General features: G+C 37.1%; 2 protein-coding genes across 2 annotated transcripts; one reads left to right on the top strand and one right to left on the bottom strand.

The window, feature by feature from the left end:
* Positions 1 to 1,545: 1,545 nt before the first annotated feature.
* Positions 1,546 to 5,731, top strand: LOC113710300 (potassium channel KAT1-like). Its single transcript, XM_027233228.2, has 11 exons — positions 1,546 to 1,795; positions 1,898 to 2,113; positions 2,229 to 2,384; positions 2,479 to 2,536; positions 2,753 to 3,070; positions 3,494 to 3,733; positions 3,911 to 4,009; positions 4,104 to 4,136; positions 4,218 to 4,403; positions 4,494 to 5,226; positions 5,449 to 5,731. Exons 1-11 carry the CDS (start codon positions 1,617 to 1,619, stop codon positions 5,556 to 5,558), a joined length of 2,328 nt encoding a protein of 775 aa, XP_027089029.1. The 5' UTR covers positions 1,546 to 1,616; the 3' UTR covers positions 5,559 to 5,731.
* On the bottom strand, positions 5,610 to 15,627 carry LOC113707771 (mannosyl-oligosaccharide 1,2-alpha-mannosidase MNS3-like). The gene is made up of 6 exons (XM_027230093.2): positions 15,068 to 15,627; positions 13,781 to 14,718; positions 8,562 to 8,814; positions 8,083 to 8,280; positions 6,362 to 6,510; positions 5,610 to 6,261 (listed from the first exon to the last, which is right to left on the bottom strand). Exons 1-6 carry the CDS (start codon positions 15,143 to 15,145, stop codon positions 6,003 to 6,005), a joined length of 1,875 nt encoding a protein of 624 aa, XP_027085894.2. The 5' UTR covers positions 15,146 to 15,627; the 3' UTR covers positions 5,610 to 6,002.
* Positions 15,628 to 19,840: the final 4,213 nt, after the last annotated feature.

Below are 19,840 nucleotides of genomic sequence, written 5' to 3' on the forward strand. Positions count from 1 at the left end.
TTTACTGAACATGGATATGATTTCTAAATGTATATCTTAATAATAGGACTGTGGGAGAGGGAGGAAGGATGGATTGGATAGTTCGGAGAGAAAAGTATAAATAAGAGTTTCTAAATTTGAACCCTCCCATTTACACTATAAAATAAATTTAAAAAATCTTAATAATATGACCAGTTAAATGTGCACTTCCTAATTGAGTACAAATGGACTTTCCAACTAAAAAAAAAAAGTACAAATGGACTTTATTTTTCTAGCATGTTTGGTAGTCTGTGGATCAGAGTCTTTGCTGTTGCCAATGGTAATAGGATAAAGTGCAGACACTAACTCAAGGAATGTGAATACTATTATAACAAATGTAAATACTAACACAACAATATGTAAAGGCGCAATAAATTGTTGGACACGAATTTTAATGACAGAGAAAATTATTTTATTTTATTTTTATCTTAGTATGTTAGCGTCTACATTAGTGTCCAGGTCTATTATAGCAGTGTCTACACTAAACTCTACTGTCACCTCTGTTATAACTTATAACAGCAAATGCCTCGGCTTCGTAGTTGGTACCATTATGAACCTAGATCCACTATACATAGTACATACAGTTAACCTGTGGAAAGCCTTATTAAATTAATGACGAGAGAAAAACACATGGACTAAATGGCTGCGATTGGGACTCCCATAGAAAGAGCAACCAAATGGTAAAAGACTCTGCAAATGTGAACTAGAAACAAAATTGACTTTCTAATTTGTCCATATATATAGAGACAGTGACCAAGAGAGGTATTGAGAAAAAAGGGGCTGTATGGATACATGGAGGAGATACATTTTCACTCTTATGGTTTTGATTGCATTGGATAAACAAACAACATCTCATCTTAAGAAGAGATTTAGAGATCATATACATTACCTGCAGCTTTTTATGCATTCCTTCCGAAGAAGATTTTGCATTTGTCATTCTTCCTCTAGAGGATGCACTATGGGTCCACGTGGCCTCCACAAAAATGCTATCAGCTCATCCTACTAAAATTTCCTGGTCCATTTCTAGATTCTGAAAAGAAAACCACTTAAAACTTTTGCTAAAATCTGTCCTGTAAATGTATATAAGAGATGATTCAAATCCTTACATTTATTGATGATGGAGCTCCCACCATCACCATTACTGTCAACAATCCCCACACCTAAAACGAGTACAGCAATTCGCCTCCCTCTTCGTCTGCATTTCAGAGAAATTCGTGTCTGCCACTTCAAGTGCCGTCCCATGTTGGCTTTTAATTTCCAACCATAACTCGTCCTTTTTCCATTGGTTATCGAGTTTTGTTGTTAAACAAAATCCAAAAATTCATGCATACTTCACTATTTCCCTTTACCCCTTTTGTCAGTTTTCTCCTTTGTAGAACCGTAATCACTCCAACTAGTTGTATAATCTTTCTAAATACGTTCAAAGCCATATCACAGGAAGCATATTAAAGCTAAAGTATTGAAAAGTAGCCGGTTCCCGTGTGCGACCTGCCAACTACTTCACTATAAATAGACTCTGATAAAGGGCATAGTCTGGGCAAGTTTGACAGAACCAACCTTAAGTTTTTAACTCTTAAGGGGGATTCAAACTCATCAAAATGTTGTTTTCCTATGCTAAAAACTTCCTTAAACGGTTTTGTGTTGATGACTACCTACTGAATGCAAAAACTGACAGTTGTTTCTTCTCTACCGATCTACTCCCATCTCTTGGAGTCCGAATCAACCAAGCAACCAAACTACGAAAACGCATAATTTCACCATTCAATCCTCGTTATAGGTGATGACTCTTGGTCCAGATGTAGTACTACTCAAAGGCAACTACATGGTAAACTAGCCACTAATCCTCATATGTATGTTTATTTATTTATTCTCATTTCAGGGCTTGGGAAATGTTTCTGGTTATCCTGGTTATTTACTCGGCCTGGATATCGCCCTTTGAGTTCGCATTCCTGACTTACAAGCAAGATGCATTGTCCATTTTTGACAACATTGTCAACACCTTCTTTGCCATTGACATCTTTCTCACATTCTTCGTAGCATACCTTGATAGCGAATCTTATCTGCTTGTTGATAATCCCAAAGCAATAGCCGTCAGGTAACACCACAAGGCTTGCTCTAACAGTACTCGTTTACAAGATATCTCAGTAGTCACTAACTTGCTCTCTGCAGTCATTTAAGCTGCTATCACATGTTCCGCGGATGTATTACAGGTATATATCCACCTGGTTCATTTTTGATGTCTGCTCCACCGTGCCATTTCAATCCATTAGCCTCCTTTTCACACATCATAGCGGCGGTCTTGGGTTTAAAGTTCTCAGCATGCTCAGACTTTGGCGTCTCCGAAGAGTCAGCTCACTTTTTGCCAGGTCCATGTTCACATATGTCCTAACTGACCCATTCCCTCTCATAAAAATCTGCCAAAACAAACAAAATTCTAAATAGCTAGTTTCTTTTTGACAGATTAGAGAAGGACATTCGATTCAGCTACTTCTGGACACGATGCACAAAACTCATCTCAGTAAGCCAACTGATATGTCCATACATTTGAACCATATAGTAAATTTCAAGTTCCAATATTGGCAGTAGATCAAATATTAGGTATTACTTTCTTGGTTTAAACACCGCCTTCGTTCACCCATCCTAACTTCCACTATTCGATCCTCTCCTTTATAGATGCAGAATTCTGATATATCTGCGGGATGTTTTCATTGCTAATATACTTGGTATCTCTCAGGTAACATTATTTGCAGTGCATTGTGCTGGATGCTTTTACTATATGATTGCAGCTAGATATCCGGATCCCAAAGGAACTTGGATAGGTTCAGTGTACCCAAATTTCAAAGAACTAAGTCTCTGGGATAGATATGTGACTGCAATATATTGGTCTATTGTGACACTAACTACAACTGGTTATGGGGACTTCCATGCCGAGAACCCACGAGAGATGCTGTTTGATATCTTTTATATGCTATTCAACTTGGGATTGACTTCTTATATCATAGGAAACATGACGAATCTTGTAGTTCACTGGACCAGCCGTACTAGGAACTTCGTATGTTCTCTCTCCTTCTCTCTTTAAGTTTAATGTTCACCAGACAAGAGAAAGGAATACTCTCCACATATTATGTAGATTTTTAGAGAAACCTAGAAGACTTGTTCACGTCTTTGGATTTATGGTGAATTCTCTATTGAAAACTACTATGACAAGATAGAAAATACGCCCATGAGCACACGAGCAAATAAAGCTCTCTTGGTAAGTGCGAAATGAAGAACACTTGCAACTATAGAATAGGACTCCTTTAAAAGATCATAAATTTCTAGTCACCACACAGATGCTGCCCACCTACACAGGCAACATGCGCACACACCCACACACACACACACTCTCTCTCTCTCTCTCCCTCCCTTTACACAGAGATGATACAGTTAGAAACGTTGAATGCAATCTTAATCAGTCTTGATTTCTATGCTGTAGAGGGATACAGTTAGAGCAGCTTCAGAGTTTGCAAAAAGAAATCAGTTACCCCCGCGTATACAAGATCAAATGTTAGCCCACGTATGCCTTAAGTTCAAAACAGAGGGCCTAAAACAAGAAGAAACCTTGAATGGCCTCCCCAAAGCCATCCGTTTAAGCATTGCTCACTACTTATTTTTCCCCATCGTCCAAAGCGTGTACCTTTTCCAGGGCGTTTCATATGATTTCATCTTCCAATTGGTATTGTACCTTTCACTGTTTTCATTTATTTCATTTTTCCCTTCTTAAGCAGAAGATTTAGTTCACCTTTAACGATTGACCTTATGTAAATAAATCATCAATGCGTGGAAAAGGAAGCTTCTTTACTTTACGGGTTATCAAATTTGGTAACAATAGAATGTATTCTGCTGTTGGAAGGTTCCTGAAATGGAAGCAGAATACTTTCCTCCCAAGGAAGATGTTATACTGCAGAATGAGACCCCAACAGATCTGTACATATTAGTTTCTGGTGCAGTGGTAAGTAGTCTTGTAACCATCTTTGGCATGTTTTAGGTATTCACCAGTTTATGGTTTTATGTATATTCCTAATTCACGAAATTCATGGTTGCAGGATTTGATAGCCAAAGTTGATGGCCATGATCAGGTAAATTGATTTCCAGCAGCATATTCATCCTTAAAATTTTGCAGAAAAAAGAGTCTAACCTAGCATCCCTTGTACATGAAGGTTCTTGGAAAGGCTGTCACAGGGGAAATCTTTGGAGAAATAGCTGTTTTGTGTGGAAGACCCCAGCCGTTCACTGTTAGAACCACTGAAGTTTCTCAACTACTACGACTCAACAGGACTGCATTGATGAATATGCTTCAAGCAAATGCAGAAGATAAACATGTAACTTTGGACAATCTTTTTCAGGTGATGTTGCAGATGCATTTAACTATATGTTAGCCCCCGCATCCTGGAAGATCAAACCTAATATCATAGCATTCACGAATTTACCAACAGAAATTCAAAGGTTCGGGAAGCTTAGGCTACACTGAGCAGCAAACTGATGGTCTGGTACACAGTGACTGGCTTCATGGAGGACCAAAAGGAGCAACTCAGATGCATGCTGGCCATGAAAATACTCTGCATGCCAATTTAGAGACATTGAATATGGTGGATTGCAATATTCGTAGTTCAGAAGCTATGAAGGAGAAACAACTAGGATATTGTTGTGATAGCAGTAAATATGGTGAGAATATGGAGTTAACGGATGATGATGGCCAAACTGCACCCATTAAAGCTGTTTGCGAGGGTCACCTTGAAATGGTTAAAATTTTGCTAGAAAGAGGGATATGTGTCAACAAACAAGATGCAACAGCACTGACACCGATTGCTCTAGCAGAACAAGAAGCAAACAAAAGAATATACGGCCTTTCCTCCAGTAACAAAAACAGAGAAAAACCAGATGAGCACAAAATGGAGCTTCTTGTACCTGAAAAGGCAAAAATAACAGGGATAGGTCCATTTAAACCAACCAAAATTAGGCCACCGAACTGTCCCAAACTTTTCCACAGAAATCCAATAGATATTAGCTCAAGTAATATTAAATGTCTGAGTCATAGTGATATTACAGAATTCACCAGGAAGAGAGTCACCCTTTATATGAAGATTCAACAACATAACACAGGGCAGAAGCTGTTAGGGAAGCTAATACTCCTACCAGATTCAGTGGAAGAAGTGCTCAGGATAGCAGGTAAGCTTTTTACCTTAAAATGGGATTGAATTAAACCTGAAATGTGAAATAAAAAGACTCATAAATGCAATTAACACAAAATAAGCTAAATACAAAGTGTTACTTTTTGTATACACTTTACTGGGGGATGTGGTTTTGTCCCACTGATAGCTAAATAGTAGACTTTGCAAAGTAAAAGAGTAAAAGAATGTCATTTGATATTCAAGCACTGTCGAATTGCAGGTGACAAATTTGGAGGTCAGAACTTCACAAAAGTTCAAAATGCAGAAGATGCAGAAATAGAAGACGTAAATGTCATCCGGGATGGTGACCATTTGTTTTTCAGCTCCTAGCAATTGCAAAAGCATAGAGCCTGATGACCTAACAATCATGAAGCTGAAGTGTAATGTAAATAAAGAGGATTTCCAATCACAGCAACTGTAGATTAACGTCATCTTACAAAATTGTTAACTATGGGCCTGACTGTATATAAACTCTGGACAAGTCATATGATCATTACTTCTCAGTTACAGGAAAAAATGGTCTACTTGATTGTGTAATTTGATACACTGAGGTATAAAATCTTGCAAAATTGAAATTGATCCAGAAAGCCATACATATATAACGGTGCAGAAGTAGCTACACCTGAGCTATTGAAGAAATTAGTTGTATGTCCTATGTCTCGGTATCATAGCCAAATTCATCTGCTTTTAGATGCAGAGAGAATTCCACATGAGCTGAGTCTGAGCACCAAAGAATGACTTGTGGGTCTTACAGTCATTATGCTTCTTGTAGAATCATTGCTTTACAAGATTGCCAAGGATTGGAAATGGATGAGCTTCAGTATTAAATACAAACTCATCCAAAGGAAGAACACTTTCGTCTCCAAACAACAAATACAAGTACTTCAGTGTTTCACCCAAGAAAAAAGTCTCCATCTTGTCTCTTCTTTGTGGAGGTATTGTTGTGACATCATCCAAAGATGTATAACCACCAGTATCAACCTTTGTATGCTTTTCAAAGGCCTCAAAAATCTGCCAACCCCACTCGCGATATCTGCAGAAGCAACCAAAATGGTGCAGCAAATGTTCATAGCCACTATTAATAATTATGTTAAAAAAGAGAAGAAAGTAGTAGAATTAGTTGAACAACTTACTTGGGATCTTCTGTAATGCGATACAAGATGAACAATGATTCAACTGTTTCAGGACGCAAAAGATTGTGCCTGTCAGCTGGTTTTATGATAATGTCACGCACATATTTGGAACTCTTGTTTCCACCATCAGGACCACTTTCAGAATTTCCCTGGTTATAAAATATCCAACAAAATTCTGTTAATTTTGGTTGGCAGCAAAACAAATGTAGCAGTGTTGACAAACAATTAATAGCCTGCTTGTTAGCAGTATGATGGAAAAATTGCAGTTTATGAAGATTGAGGTTGTAGAAGCCCTTTCAATTGTAAACAAGGACCAAAGAAATAAATGCATGATATTATACAATCACAACCCCATATCAACTGCATGAAATGAAAAACACTACCATTGAACTTGAAGACAGGAATAAATCTTTTTATGCAGAAATAGTAGCAAAGTTATTGCAGCAAGTTCTCTCCTTGCTGCATTCAATTTCTCTGGCATTCCCTTTATACAAGATCTAGGTATGAGGATATTGATCTTCTACGTAACGGCTTAGCAGTAAAGCTACAGAACCTACAACTCCCAAAGATCAAAATTGTTTTTTGGTTGTCCCCTTTGGCTTCTCGTTTCAAGCTAAATGTTGGAGTAACAAGGGGGAATCCAGGACTAGCTGCAGTAGAGAAGCAATTAAAGATGACAAAGGCAGGCTAGTTGCAGCCTTTTCAAGTTTTTACGCCCATCAAACAAACATGCATGCTGAAGCAGTTGCATTAAAAGAGGGGATTCAGTTATGTGTACCAAGTCTGTTTATGATTGAAGTTGAAATTGATTCACAAGTCTTATACAAATCATGACTGGTTCATGCAACGTGCCTTGGAGACTAGACGAAATTAAATGCCATATCAAAAGGGAGATAACACCACACAGATTCAGCTTCAAACATATTTCTAGAGACGGCATCAACTTGCAGATTTTTTTGGCAAATTTAGGATATGATTCACAATCTGATGAAGTCTACATAGCAACTTCAATAACAAAATTCACTAGATGAATCCTTAGATTGGATAGAATACACTGTGGTTATCTTGATTTGCTTGCTGATGCACTCAGTTTTGTCTACTAAAACAAGCCTAACCCCCACCTATTCTTGGTTTTTTTCTTGAAAAAAAAAAAGACGAAGACCATCACTTGAAGGGCACAGAAAGAATTATAATCAGAATCCAACTTTCAGTAACTGTGATCATGCTAACAGTATGACAAAACGGAAACTAGATCCAGGACTCTTACAGTTATCTGGACTGTCTAAGAAGAGAATACCTATCAGAAAATATGCACATATTCTGTTATATGTGTGTGTGTGTAATAGGGCGACAATAGGATAGCACGTATTTTTAAATAGACAATAAAATCCTAGAGGAACAAAACACTAAGGATTTTGATCTATAGGAGGACACATCATCAACCTGAATATTTAAAAATTCTGTCCAAGCTCACTGAGACATGAGATGAGGAGTGAGAATCACTTTGTATTGAACAAAAGCAAAAGTTTATCAAGCAACATGTTCCTTTAATTTATCTTTCTTTCGAACTATAGAAAAATCAGCAAAAAAGTGTCTGTATTTAAACCAATCTATTTTGATAGTTGCTGATATCTGACAATTTCTGTCTAGAATTCTTTCTTGTCTGCAGCTAACATTTTAAAATAGCATAATTAGAGTAAATTTGAACAATTATGATGTACCTCTATATTGAAGTAAACAATTTCTGAAGCAAGACCAGTAGAAGTTACTGAATACATTTCCACACATGTCTTAGTCAAGTCTTCTGCAAGCTTCAAATTCTCTAGGTCTTCAAAAGTGAGGATGCTTTCTTTAACAGCCTTGTCTTTGGTTAGGCCTTTAGTTGCACCAAGTGCAAGGGCACCAGGCAGGAAACATACCTAAACAAGCAGCATGGATGCCAAAACATTTAGGGACACTGATTCTACAGAGATAAGACTCATTATCTCTTATTCTTTCTCCTCTATACATATATCATAACCTGGAGATTGCCAATGTCAATGATATAAAAAGCCAAATAATGAATGAAATTATCAGAAAACTTCAAATTTCAAATTAATGCCAAAGTAGTAGCCATTTCAAGATAAGCTTCTGCTTCACTTTTCTCCTACCATATATGTTTAGTTGAGTTGAATTGAAGAACAATGAGAATATCACTTACCAGGTGATCCATTTTTGGACTAAAAGAACCTTGAGATCCATAAGGCAATTCTCCTACAAAGACCAATCCATTAGGGACAGATTGCCGAACAAGACGGTGCCTGACACCCTTCATCGCTTCCTCATACATGTCAAACAAGTATGTTGAATTTCTCCCTCTCTGCTGAAGCCAGACTTTGATGAGGTACTCATAATAGCTGTCACCTCGAGATCCAAGTCTGATGTTCTCTCCATTGAATTCACCTGAATGAGGGCTGCAGCAAGGAGATGTAGACGCTTAAAAATTCCCAAGACAAATCAAAAGGTAAAAGGATTGCAAAAAAGAATTTTCTGGCTGTAATTTCAACTCCTCTCTTTTCCTCCATCCATCCATTGACACACATATACACATAATGAACATCCCAGGGTGAACCCTACTATAGGCTGTAAAAGATCTAGGAGCTTTTTTTATATTATATTTTTCTGGTGTTAGAGGAGGGAAGGTAGGGCGCTTTTTACACCAGAAGCATGTGAGTAACAAATGACAGGAAAATAATGAACAAGAGCGAAGGCAAAAAACGAAGAAAGTAAGAGGCATAAAAATTAATGTAGCAAGTACAGGAACCAAATAGTAGAAAATTCAAGCCGTTTTGTAGGATCGCATTCTCAGGAATCAAAGCAAACTAAAATATGATGTCTTAAGGTAGGAAGGCTCAATCACAACATTGGAATAAAGATTCCACATACCTCAACTACATCCCAAAAGGGTTTCCTCCAACCAAACCAGTTATGAACATCCAACCTAAAACTTGAAGTACACGTGGTACAAACTGAAGCAGCACAAGCTGTTGGCAGGTCAACATGTTTATAGAACTGATTCTTAGGCTTAGAATGTTTTGAAAATCAGAATATTAAAGGCAAAAATTGCAGGAACAAGATCTTAATTAAAATCAGAAAAAAAAGTGTTATTTAAAAAAAAATTGCTCAAAACAAGAGATCTAGAATGACGGAATAGGAAACTCTAGCAATCTTTCCTAAGAAGATACCAAGTTTGCAAGAACTTTATTAATGTCAGAAATCTCTGTCTTCTCTTTGTGAGAAGTACAATAGTACAAGTTTCTAAAGCGAAACCAGCAATAGAAACAACACTCTTTTCCTAATGTTACCAAATCAGAAGAGTATCCTTATTTGACTCCTTGACTAACTACTAAACTATTAAAAACCAAAATAGTGAATTAACCCAAACAGAAAATTCCTACAAAGATCCAAATTACCATACCTTACCTAAATGCTAAAACCAAAAAAATCTATGTAATCATTATGAAAAAATAAACGACTAATAGTATAAACTCTGTAAAGACTCTCTAAGACTCAAACTGACAATATAAAGACTCAAACCAAATTCCAGAAAATGCAATTTGTCTTTGAAAGCAATATTTTGGAAATCCTTGGTTTTGGATTTACTTAACTAAACCAAACGATAGTGCTGCATAATCCAGAAACCCTTTCAGAATGACATCCTTCTTGTTCTTAAACACGTAACATATAAAAGCTCTATATCTCTAAGAGCAACAACAATTTAGCCTATCTAAACCCGAGATCAGCATCAATATATGATGTACAAATATGAACAATTTACCCTATAAGACTAGATAGAACAGCAGAGAGACACACTCATAGGTCCAAAGGTAGAAAATAATGATATTCGAGTCCTAATTTGGAAGTAATTAAAAAAAATGGTAGCCAATGATAGACACTAGAGCAATGATTAAGTTGTGGTCGTACTAAATAAAATCAACACAAGATCAATGTCTACCAGTTGGTAGTTGGACCAAACACACTACTATCAAATTAGTCGCAAGAAAAGCAAGAAACTTCCTTAATGTATATAATATTGAAAGTTCACGAGTGCACTAGTGGTGGGATTAGATGTGGAGATACTTAAAAGAGTGTTAAAACAATAAGGTGAAACAAAGTATAAAACAATTCTGGACACGTATGGTAGGTAGGGACAAATATGACATCTTGGTTGGACCAGACTTCTAATGATTTCTTATGATATAGTCACCTAGGTTAGTCATTACAGTCTACTATCGTCAACCAACTTTCAATTTTAGTAGTTCAATGTGGCTGCAATCAACAAGGTTTATGCCTCTGTTGCACAACATAGAAACTTGTTCCAACTTGATGTAAACTTTTCACAGTTTATGAGCTGCAAAGTGAAATAGAGGTGGCATTGACAAACTGAAGGCGCAAAGGTGACTGTATATTCACGCATGTCATAAGATGAAACCTTTAATGCTTATATGACTTTATCCATGTTAACGATTTTGTGCTCAAATGTCTACAAACCATGTGCCATCCCTAATAAGACAGATTTACTTCTTTTATGTGCTCTAGGTAATCCTTTTTAAGTCTGCTTTATCGTCTTGCTATGCCAAATTATGGGGTATGATTTGAAGCAAATAAGCCACAGTTGGTGACAAGAGTTAGTTAATGTTGGCAGATGACACACTGCATCAGCAAACTAGTTTAGAATGGGTTATTGTTTCTTAATCATTCTTAATGTAGGTAATTTAGACAAAATAAAATTTGGATAATCGAACTAGAAGTTATAAAGCTAAAAAATTAAAGTCCTACCAGGTTTTATGTACTTTGAAGTTTAAGTGCACAGTGTTTGTTATGCACAAGACATTCAATACACTCCAAAGATCACAAGTACCAATTTTAAACTCCATTTATCTCTGGTTATTAGCTCAAAATTTGTCGTACTAAGGTTTTTTAAGTTTATACCTTCTTAGTTGAGTGCTGTAAGTGTGATTGTAACTCAAACCTTCCTAGAAATAGCACTGCAATCAAGAAAAGAAATCCTGATACAATCTCAAGACTGGCATGATCATGATGAAAGAGAGAATTTTAAAGGTCCTTGCCATTGCAACCACTGGAAGAAGACTGAACTTGGCCAGGTCATTGTGAAGAAATATGAGCACAAGGCCTTTAGTGGTGGACTAGGCATCTGGGACTTCGGCCACTAATGAATTCTCTCTGTGAGGTTCACTTTGTTATTGATTTTTTTTTTTGGATTAATATAAATTTAATTGTTTTAAACAGCTGTAGTTGATTGAGTAAGGTCCAGTTGTCATGCACAAACAGTTCATGGTTCTCTGTTTCTATCTTTTAGTCGAAAAATTTGTATACGGCTAGTAACTCTAGCTTCCTTTCAACAAAACAAAATTTTACAGATATGTCTGGTCTAATGGAATCAAATTAGGACTTTTAGACATTATTCAAAGTTTGCCTTCAGGATTCTCCGTTTTATGAAAGATTTCACAATTCAACAACATAAATAAATAAATCAATATCTAAATAGATATCACCATCATGTTCAGGACACTTGCTGGACATTCAGACTGCCTTCTTCTCTTTCCTTAACAACTATGGTCATCCTCCCTCTCATTTTCCCCCAACCCTTTAACACCTGATTCCACTGCAGAATTTCTAATGGAAACTTAGGCTTAAAGCTCTTAACCAACTCCAGACTATTTCTCAAATTTTAAGCCACCAATAAAATGCCTAGCCTCCTCAAGTCCATCACATAATCAGTTTGATTCCTTAGTTGATTTTTAAGACCGTAGTTTTATAATATTATTTAGTATTCTTTTAAATTAATTTATTGGAGAGTAAAGATTCCAATAAGCTAGTTCTGGAGTGTTAGACTGCCATAGATCTACGTATTGACTTTTACTGTAATTACTCGGCTTTTTGGTGTATAATGAAACTACTTCTTTGTGTTAATCCCATATAACTTCAGGTTTGCACCATATTCTTAGTTATTACCCCATTCAAGTTTTCTCTTGGTACTCCTAAAAACTCTAGATTTTGATCATGATGCAAAGTAGTCCACACTTGCCACTACAACCTGCATCAGATTGAGAATCTTAGATTAAGCATCTAACCACAGATTATGGAGATAAGCATGTAATTTGCTTGGAAGAAAATGTTCTTGGCAGCAAACAAATTTAAGGGCAGCATAGTAGCACATGACTAGGCAGACAAATATTTAAAAGAGCAAAACAAGTCATGATATGCAAGAGGATTCTGGCTGTCTAGAGACACAACCTCCAAGCAAGTGGCACACAAAAGGAGAAATAGAGAAGAAAATAGCAGGAAAATGACAAGCTCAAAAGTATTAATGTATGGAAGGGCAACATGAAAACAAAGAAAAATTTGAATAAAGAAAAAAGTATTTAACTTATTAGTTCCTGCTATCTGCTCGAGTTCATAAATCTACTAAGTAACCTGACAGATAATGTGGTTGTAGTAAATGACAAAGCCAATATCAGGCCAAAGAACAGGTTTAGACATGATGGTGCAACAACGATGTCCACACCACAACATGGTCTTTACAAAGTAATCCTCTACAGGTACCATCTTAATATATACCAGCGAAAGGCCCACAGCAAATGATTAATATTCCTTCCATATTTGTTTAACCAAAGTACTGAGATGAGGATTCAACTCGAAAGAAGCCACCGATTCCTACGTTTTTCATTTAGTTTGAAGCCACGTAGACATAGCTATCTATAGATAGATACATTAGAAGTCTAATGCTAGTGCTATTTCTCCATCAAGAAATTACATCAATGAAGTATAGAATCCCTTGATAATCATCATCTTTACTCGACCAGTAGAGAGAAGAAGAAGGAAGGAATGGCATTCCTCTATTTATCCTTTAGCTTAATACAACAGGAACAGAACCAAAAAAAATATGAACAGAACCAAGAATAGCTCAGCAATCACTTTCTCTTCATATTGTTATTTTCATTGGCTTTCAGTTCTAATCCATCACTCTACTTTGATTTAGATGTTAATCGTTTAAGTGTACAATCAATGAAAACTCAACTAGCATGATGTTAAAGTCAACTTTTCTGAAGACAAGCAATTGTCTTACATGCGTCCAAAAACGGAGCATTATATCATATTTTTTCTGTTTTTCAACCCAGGAAAATTCTCACAACATCAGCAAACATCAATAAGCCTACCTAAATTCTTAGCACTAATACTGAAAAACCAATTGCTGCACTAGTACTGAGAAACCAATTTGCCCAAAAGAAATTACTTAAAGACCAAAAGCATATTTATCAAAGAATTTAACACTGTTGGCAGAAGAAAAAGAGGACCTTTTTTCAAAGAAGTCGTTAATGAAACTAATTACAAAGAAAGTAGTATTTTGGCCCATACCTTATGTATATCGGAACCAGTCCCTCCACCTTCGACAGGGTCTTCAGATGTTCAAAAACCTTCATTGATTCTAAGCCATACTTTGGGTTCCCAGTTAGATAACTAAGATAATTAAATTCCAGCTGCAAAGTTGAAACTTCTGCAGTACTGCTCATGCCATCAGGAGCAGGGTGTGCAGAGTGCTCACGTAGAACCACATCACTGAATGGAATATCAGAGGGACTTGATGTAAATGCAACCAGCAGGCGATCAGCCAAATCCCTAGCATTATCTAGATAGACAACTGGTTTGGGCCCTTTGTGCAACGAACTTCCCCCTTGCCCCCCGCTCAAATGATAAGCACTCAAAAGGCCGCCTAAAATACGAATAGTAGTTTCAAACAAATTCACTTGACCTTTTCCGCTGATCCTCTCAGGAAGATGTTTTTCGATCCATGAACCTGCATCAACAATTACTTCTTCAACTCCCATTATCATGGCTGTGTCTAAAGCATCCACCACTGTTGCTCCTAGACCTCCTAAACCATCAACCCCCCTACGGCTTAGAGGCATAAGTTCATCATAACCCATAGCATAAGTTTTGTATCCAGACCATGCATGTAAAAATGCCTCCTTGACCTTTTGTTGCCTAGCCATCCAAATACTTTTTGTATTTAATTTCTCAAGAGTACGATTAGGTACACTCTTACTACTCATTTCATCTGGTGATAATCTAGGAGGAAGCCTTGGTGGTTTTCTCCAAAATCTTCGTAAACTGCTTAGTTCCTCAGTCCCTATGTTGTTTGATTTAGCATTGCTGGAAACAGAAACTGAAGTACTGGTATGTGTGATCATTAGATATGTTAATCCACCAATCAGTAATAGCACAAGGAACTTTCCAGTACTACATTTGGTACACTCCCGCTTCACATTACTTGTAAGCGATGACTGAATAAAGGTCTGCGACAAAAACACGAGTGTGAGCAAAATCTTGAGTTTCCTTGATAATGGATCATAGTTTGAAACTTTTTAGCCAGTAAATCCTGAAATGTTTGGGGTGTATGGCAACATATTACACTTGATAATAGATCACTGTCAAAAGATATAGGCCCAAAAAATATTATCGCAAAAATAAAAAGAACACAAAAAGTGAAAAAACCAATCCAACAAACGAAAATTTTCAACATGCCCCAACAGATCATAGTAAGATTAAACGGAATTCAGATAGTACATCAGTGAGCAATCAAAACAGAACAAAAGAAACAAGAAATTGTATTTTTTTTTCTGGGATGGAAGTAAGAATAGAAACCTTGAGAAGGGATCGATGGCGGAATTTGGCGTTATCATAATCCACATCTTTCATCGAATACGGCAACGTTTTAGACATGTTCCCTGATTCCTGATCCAGTTCAGACTCAACCCTTCCAGCTCCGAAGTCCTATCTACATCAATGGCCGAGTGGGCTCAGAGGGCAGCCAGAGACGAAAAAATTTGAGCAAAATACAACGTATCAATGGCCGACCGGGAAAGGCAGGCAGGCAAAGAGGAAGGGCCGAGGATGGACCGAGCTTTTCTATCGTGGGATGATGCTTGTCCGAATTCTGACTTTGAGATCGTCCCTAGTTGGACTTTTCCGATTCTTTTTCATTTTAGTTGTTACACACAGTAGTATGTATATGAATGTATAAGATGTGAATTGAATTCTACAAATAGTCTTTTATTAATGGCGAAACTATAACACACCCAAGACGCAAGGACTCATTATGAGCTATACAAAAGTGTACTATGATATTCAGGGTTTAGGAATTCCTCATCAAAAGCTATACTTTGAGTAAGTTTGCTCAATCTTTTACTTAGTCTATTCTGTTCAATATCTGGACAGTCAAATGAGTATTTTATAAATATTGAGCTAAATTCATGATGTCTTCTAGTTGTGTAGAGATTTTGATGTCACTTGAGGATGATTTTCTGATTAGGCCTATGATTTGGTTGCAAGATGTGTGGATTTTAACACTCCTAGTTCCTTCACCTCACTCAAGGCCAATTTTATGGACTGTAGATAGTCCAGAATCATAGAACTAATACTCCTTTCTCTTAGTTTCCATGCTGCTTGCAACTAGTTCTAGTTGTTTTCAACAGAAATCTCAACCCCCATGTTTTGACATTTCTTGTGTTGTTCTATTTTCCACACATGTTTTCAATGTATTGTCTTCTTTTGCATACCTTTGTTCTTGTTCAGAAGCTACTTCTATTTCTGAATACTCATTTGTGTCGGTGTGTATTGGGTTTGTTTATATTCCTCCCAATCATTCACTGCTTTTCATATTACTTCCATAGGGTGTCTCTCTGTCTTTGAACTCCCAATCATTTTTAGCCTTCCATATCTGCCACAATATATTCACTGTCAAAATAATGTGTTCCATGCCATCCTTTCTTCTCCTTACTTCCAGTAGTCTTGCCCACTAGCTCTTGAAGTTTTTTATGTGTTCATATAATCCATTCCATTGAAGGGGGCATTTTCCATATATCTCCAGTGTGAGAACCCGTAAATTTTCTCATTTTTTAGGTTTTATTCTATTTAATGGCATGTTTTTCTGTATTTTCTTTATTAGGAAAATTTTCCGGATAATTTTTATGAGTAAATATAGTTTTTAGATAATTTTTCTAGTATCGGTTAGTTTTTGAGAAATTAAGAACGTATATCGGACGTGGGACCCGCTAGTGCGGAAAGTTCGGTAAAATTCGGCCAATTGGGTTAAGTTTTGTATACAGGGTTTAATTTACTAGGTGCGAAGAGATAATTAAAGGATACCATATGGATGAGAGTTGAGGAAACAAAGGAATATGCATGCATTAAATAGGGTGACAAGTGTCACCATATGATTAAATCTTGCATTTTTTACCACTATTCATTACTTTACCAAATTAATACCAAAATTGACCAAAAATTCACCATTTTCTTCTTCTTCTTGGCCGGCTCTCTCCAAGCAAAAAAGAAAAGAAAACTCTCTACCATCTTACCTCTAATTTTGCCCAATCTCTCAATTAAACCGTTTAATCTTCAAATTTCTCTATAAAACCTCTTAGTTTAGTGAAGTTAAGCTTGGTTGTGGAGTTGTTTGGAAGGCTAAGGTGGTTAGTTGCTTCCTTTCTTGCATTTTAAGGTGAGTATCTAAGGAACTCCTCTTTTGTTCTTGATGATGTGTAATTAATGGCTTGTGGTAGCCTAAGAGGTGTTTTTGTGGGTTATTTCATGATTTTAGTGAGATTGATGACATTTTTCTATTTATTCATGATTTTTCTGTTTTAAGATGATTACTATGTGTGGCCATGTATGATGGTTGGAAATGATCCAGAATGAAGCTAGAATGCGTAAATTGTGGTTGTTTGCGGAAAATTTCCGCATTGAACGGAAAAATTCGGAATTAGGGTTGCTATTGAACCCATTCTGCCCGGTACTGTTGCACCTAGTTAGAGGCCGAATTAGCCTTGGGTTAAAACATGAAAGTTGTAGGGAATGATATTTTATAGATGTCTACAAAATTTCAGGCCAATCGGAGCAACGTATCCTATGAAAAGACTGAAATACCCCTGCTGCCCTGTTTCTGTCCGAACTTGGTAATCAGCTTTGGTATTTGGTTAATTTGATTGGGAATACGATTGATTTGGTTGTTGATGTCTTTTTAAGAAATATAGCCTGGTATCTTAGCTTTTGGATGGCTTTGGAATCACTTGAATTGGACTTAGGTAGCCTGACTTATGATGATTTAACCAGAATGCGGTTTATTAACCTGTTTATGAGGTTCTGGTTTGGTATATTGATCTTTTGACCTAGTTGCACTACAAACTGGACTGAGTGGCCTTCTTCAACGTTGTAGCCCTTTCTGTTAGCTTCGAAAAGGTTTATATTGTACATCCATCCGATAATCGTAGTGCCGGTTGTGGCCAATACGCTTAATGACGGCAAAACTATTTTTAGGTCTTAGAGCTTAACTTTCATTTCCGGACTTTCCTTAGCTTACTTTAGTACTTATACGTGCTAATGAAGCCTTATTTTCGGTAGTATGTGGAAATTGGTTTATAACTTGTAATCAAGTCTTATTGTGCCTATTTGAATATTTTAGGGCGTGACGGTGATTAAGACGCTCGTGGGGCGGAAGTTTATGAAATTTCACTTGCTTACTTGGTGAGTATACTACTCACTTGTTTGTTTACAATGTGGTTTTGTTATCTTTGAACTTGATGCCTTGAAGGCTTATTTGCACCGGTGAAACTGATTAAAGTGAGGGTGTACTTGATCGCCCTCACCCCTTTTGTATTATATATGACTGTTAACTGTGGTACTTGAATAGTACATGAAATACTGGATTTGGTGTCGTATGGACGAGTATCCAACGGCCATTACTGTTACTGCTGAGCTCAACCTCATTGGTAGTCGATTGGATCGAGCCGGCGAGGGCATGGTCGTGAAAATTGACGAGCCATGGGGACTATTATATGGAATCTTGTAGTATGAGACTCTCGATTCCGGTATGCTCGAGTATTACCAAATTTATACTGTTTCGATTTCGGGCCCGGTAGGGGTATGTTGGGTGGAAGGAATGGAAGTAAAGTGGAGCCTACGGTTGGTTACTTTGTAAACATTGACGGAGGGTCAATGAAATCCGATCAAGTATACAAGCGAGGAAAAGAGCTCTTGAGAGCCGTCCGTATCCTTTTAACCATGTTGTGAATGTGTGATCTTGGTTTACTTCATTATTGAACGTTTTATGCCTATATGAACTTGGTTGCTTGAGTGATAGTATCTCACTGGGCGTAAGCTCACTCTATTCCTTTTGTTTTCCTTACAGGAATATAAACACTTTTGGAATGGCTTTTGATAGTTGGTTGCCGAGTTGAGTTTGTTGTAACTATCTTTTGAATAGCTCCTTTTGGGCAAAACCCTAAGTGCATTTTGAGCCAACCAAGTCGTTGAGTTGTAATTTGCAAACCGTACATGTACAAACTTGTTGGATAACTTTTGTATGCTACTTTGGATTGTAAATGCTTAATTTCAAGGTGTATATGTTTGATGGAAGTTTGGTGAGATTCCGGCTGGATTCTGACGTGTCAGTTACTATTCATGTCAGCTCCGATTTTCATTTTTTTATTTTGTGATTTTGACTTGTTTAAGCGCGCTTGTATGTTCCAGAACGTTTAGACCATATTGAACTGTCCCGTTAGTCCTGGCGAGAGTTGGGCAGACAGTCCGCTAACCCCTTTGGTTCGCCTTAGGGGAAAGTGGGGCTGTCACATCCTGCATTTCTACATTGAAAGAAAAGTTGTTCCAGTGTGTTAGCCTCCTCACCATAGTTCTTGCAAATCAGTTCTCCTTTTCTCATCCTTCTAAAAAAAGTTTCTCTAACTGGCAAGACTTGATTCAAGAATTTCCAAATGAACTGTTTCTGTTTCTATTTGATTTTCATTTTCCCTAACTATTTCCATGCCCTTTCTTTCTCTCTTGCAAGGCTTGTCTCCCCCCCATCGTTGACCCTTCTTTCTTGCTATTTTTTGTCACTGGTCATTGCTTCATATGTTGATCTGACTGTATATTGCCCTGTGCTGCTGTGGCTCGAAAAGTAACTATTTGGTCTTCCTATGAGACTTATAGGTATTTTAAGGATTTTTTCTGCTTCTTTTGAGCCAAAAGTCCTGAAAATGAGTGTTGTGTTCCATCTAATATCTGAGATCAGTTCTTCTACTTTGTTAAGCTTGCAATCATGTAGTTTAGGTGAATTTAATTTTCACCCCTGCAATCCTGTATCCATGCATCTTTCCAGATTCTAGTGCTTCTCCCATTTCCAATTTTCTTTCTGACACCCTTATTTACGTCTTCTCTTGCTCCCATTAAGCTTTGCCACATCCAAGATGCATTATTCTTCACTTTGCAGTTCAATATTGAATCTTGGAGTAGTACTTTGCTTTCATGACTTTACTCACCAGCAAATTTGGACATGTTAGTAATCTCTATACCTATTTACCAAGCAATGCCTTATTGAATCGTTGAAGATCTCTGAATCCTAGTCCACCATTATCCTTTTTA

Source organism: Coffea arabica, chromosome 9e (genome assembly GCF_036785885.1).
Source record: "Coffea arabica cultivar ET-39 chromosome 9e, Coffea Arabica ET-39 HiFi, whole genome shotgun sequence".
Classification (NCBI taxonomy): domain Eukaryota; kingdom Viridiplantae; phylum Streptophyta; class Magnoliopsida; order Gentianales; family Rubiaceae; genus Coffea; species Coffea arabica.

Excerpts from the sequence above, each read along its gene's own strand:
- LOC113710300 (XM_027233228.2), top strand. The coding sequence starts at position 1,617 with ATGTTGTTTTCCTATGCTAAAAACTTCCTTAAACGGTTTTGTGTTGAT. Across the intron at positions 2,114-2,228 it reads CCCAAAGCAATAGCCGTCAG|GTATATATCCACCTGGTTCA; the intron begins GTAACACCACAA and ends GATGTATTACAG. Across the intron at positions 4,137-4,217 it reads AAGTTGATGGCCATGATCAG|GTTCTTGGAAAGGCTGTCAC; the intron begins GTAAATTGATTT and ends TTGTACATGAAG.
- LOC113707771 (XM_027230093.2), bottom strand. The coding sequence starts at position 15,145 with ATGTCTAAAACGTTGCCGTATTCGATGAAAGATGTGGATTATGATAAC. Across the intron at positions 14,719-15,067 it reads GCCATCGATCCCTTCTCAAG|ACCTTTATTCAGTCATCGCT; the intron begins GTTTCTATTCTT and ends TTTTTGTCGCAG. Across the intron at positions 8,281-8,561 it reads GTCCAAAAATGGATCACCTG|GTATGTTTCCTGCCTGGTGC; the intron begins GTAAGTGATATT and ends CTGCTTGTTTAG.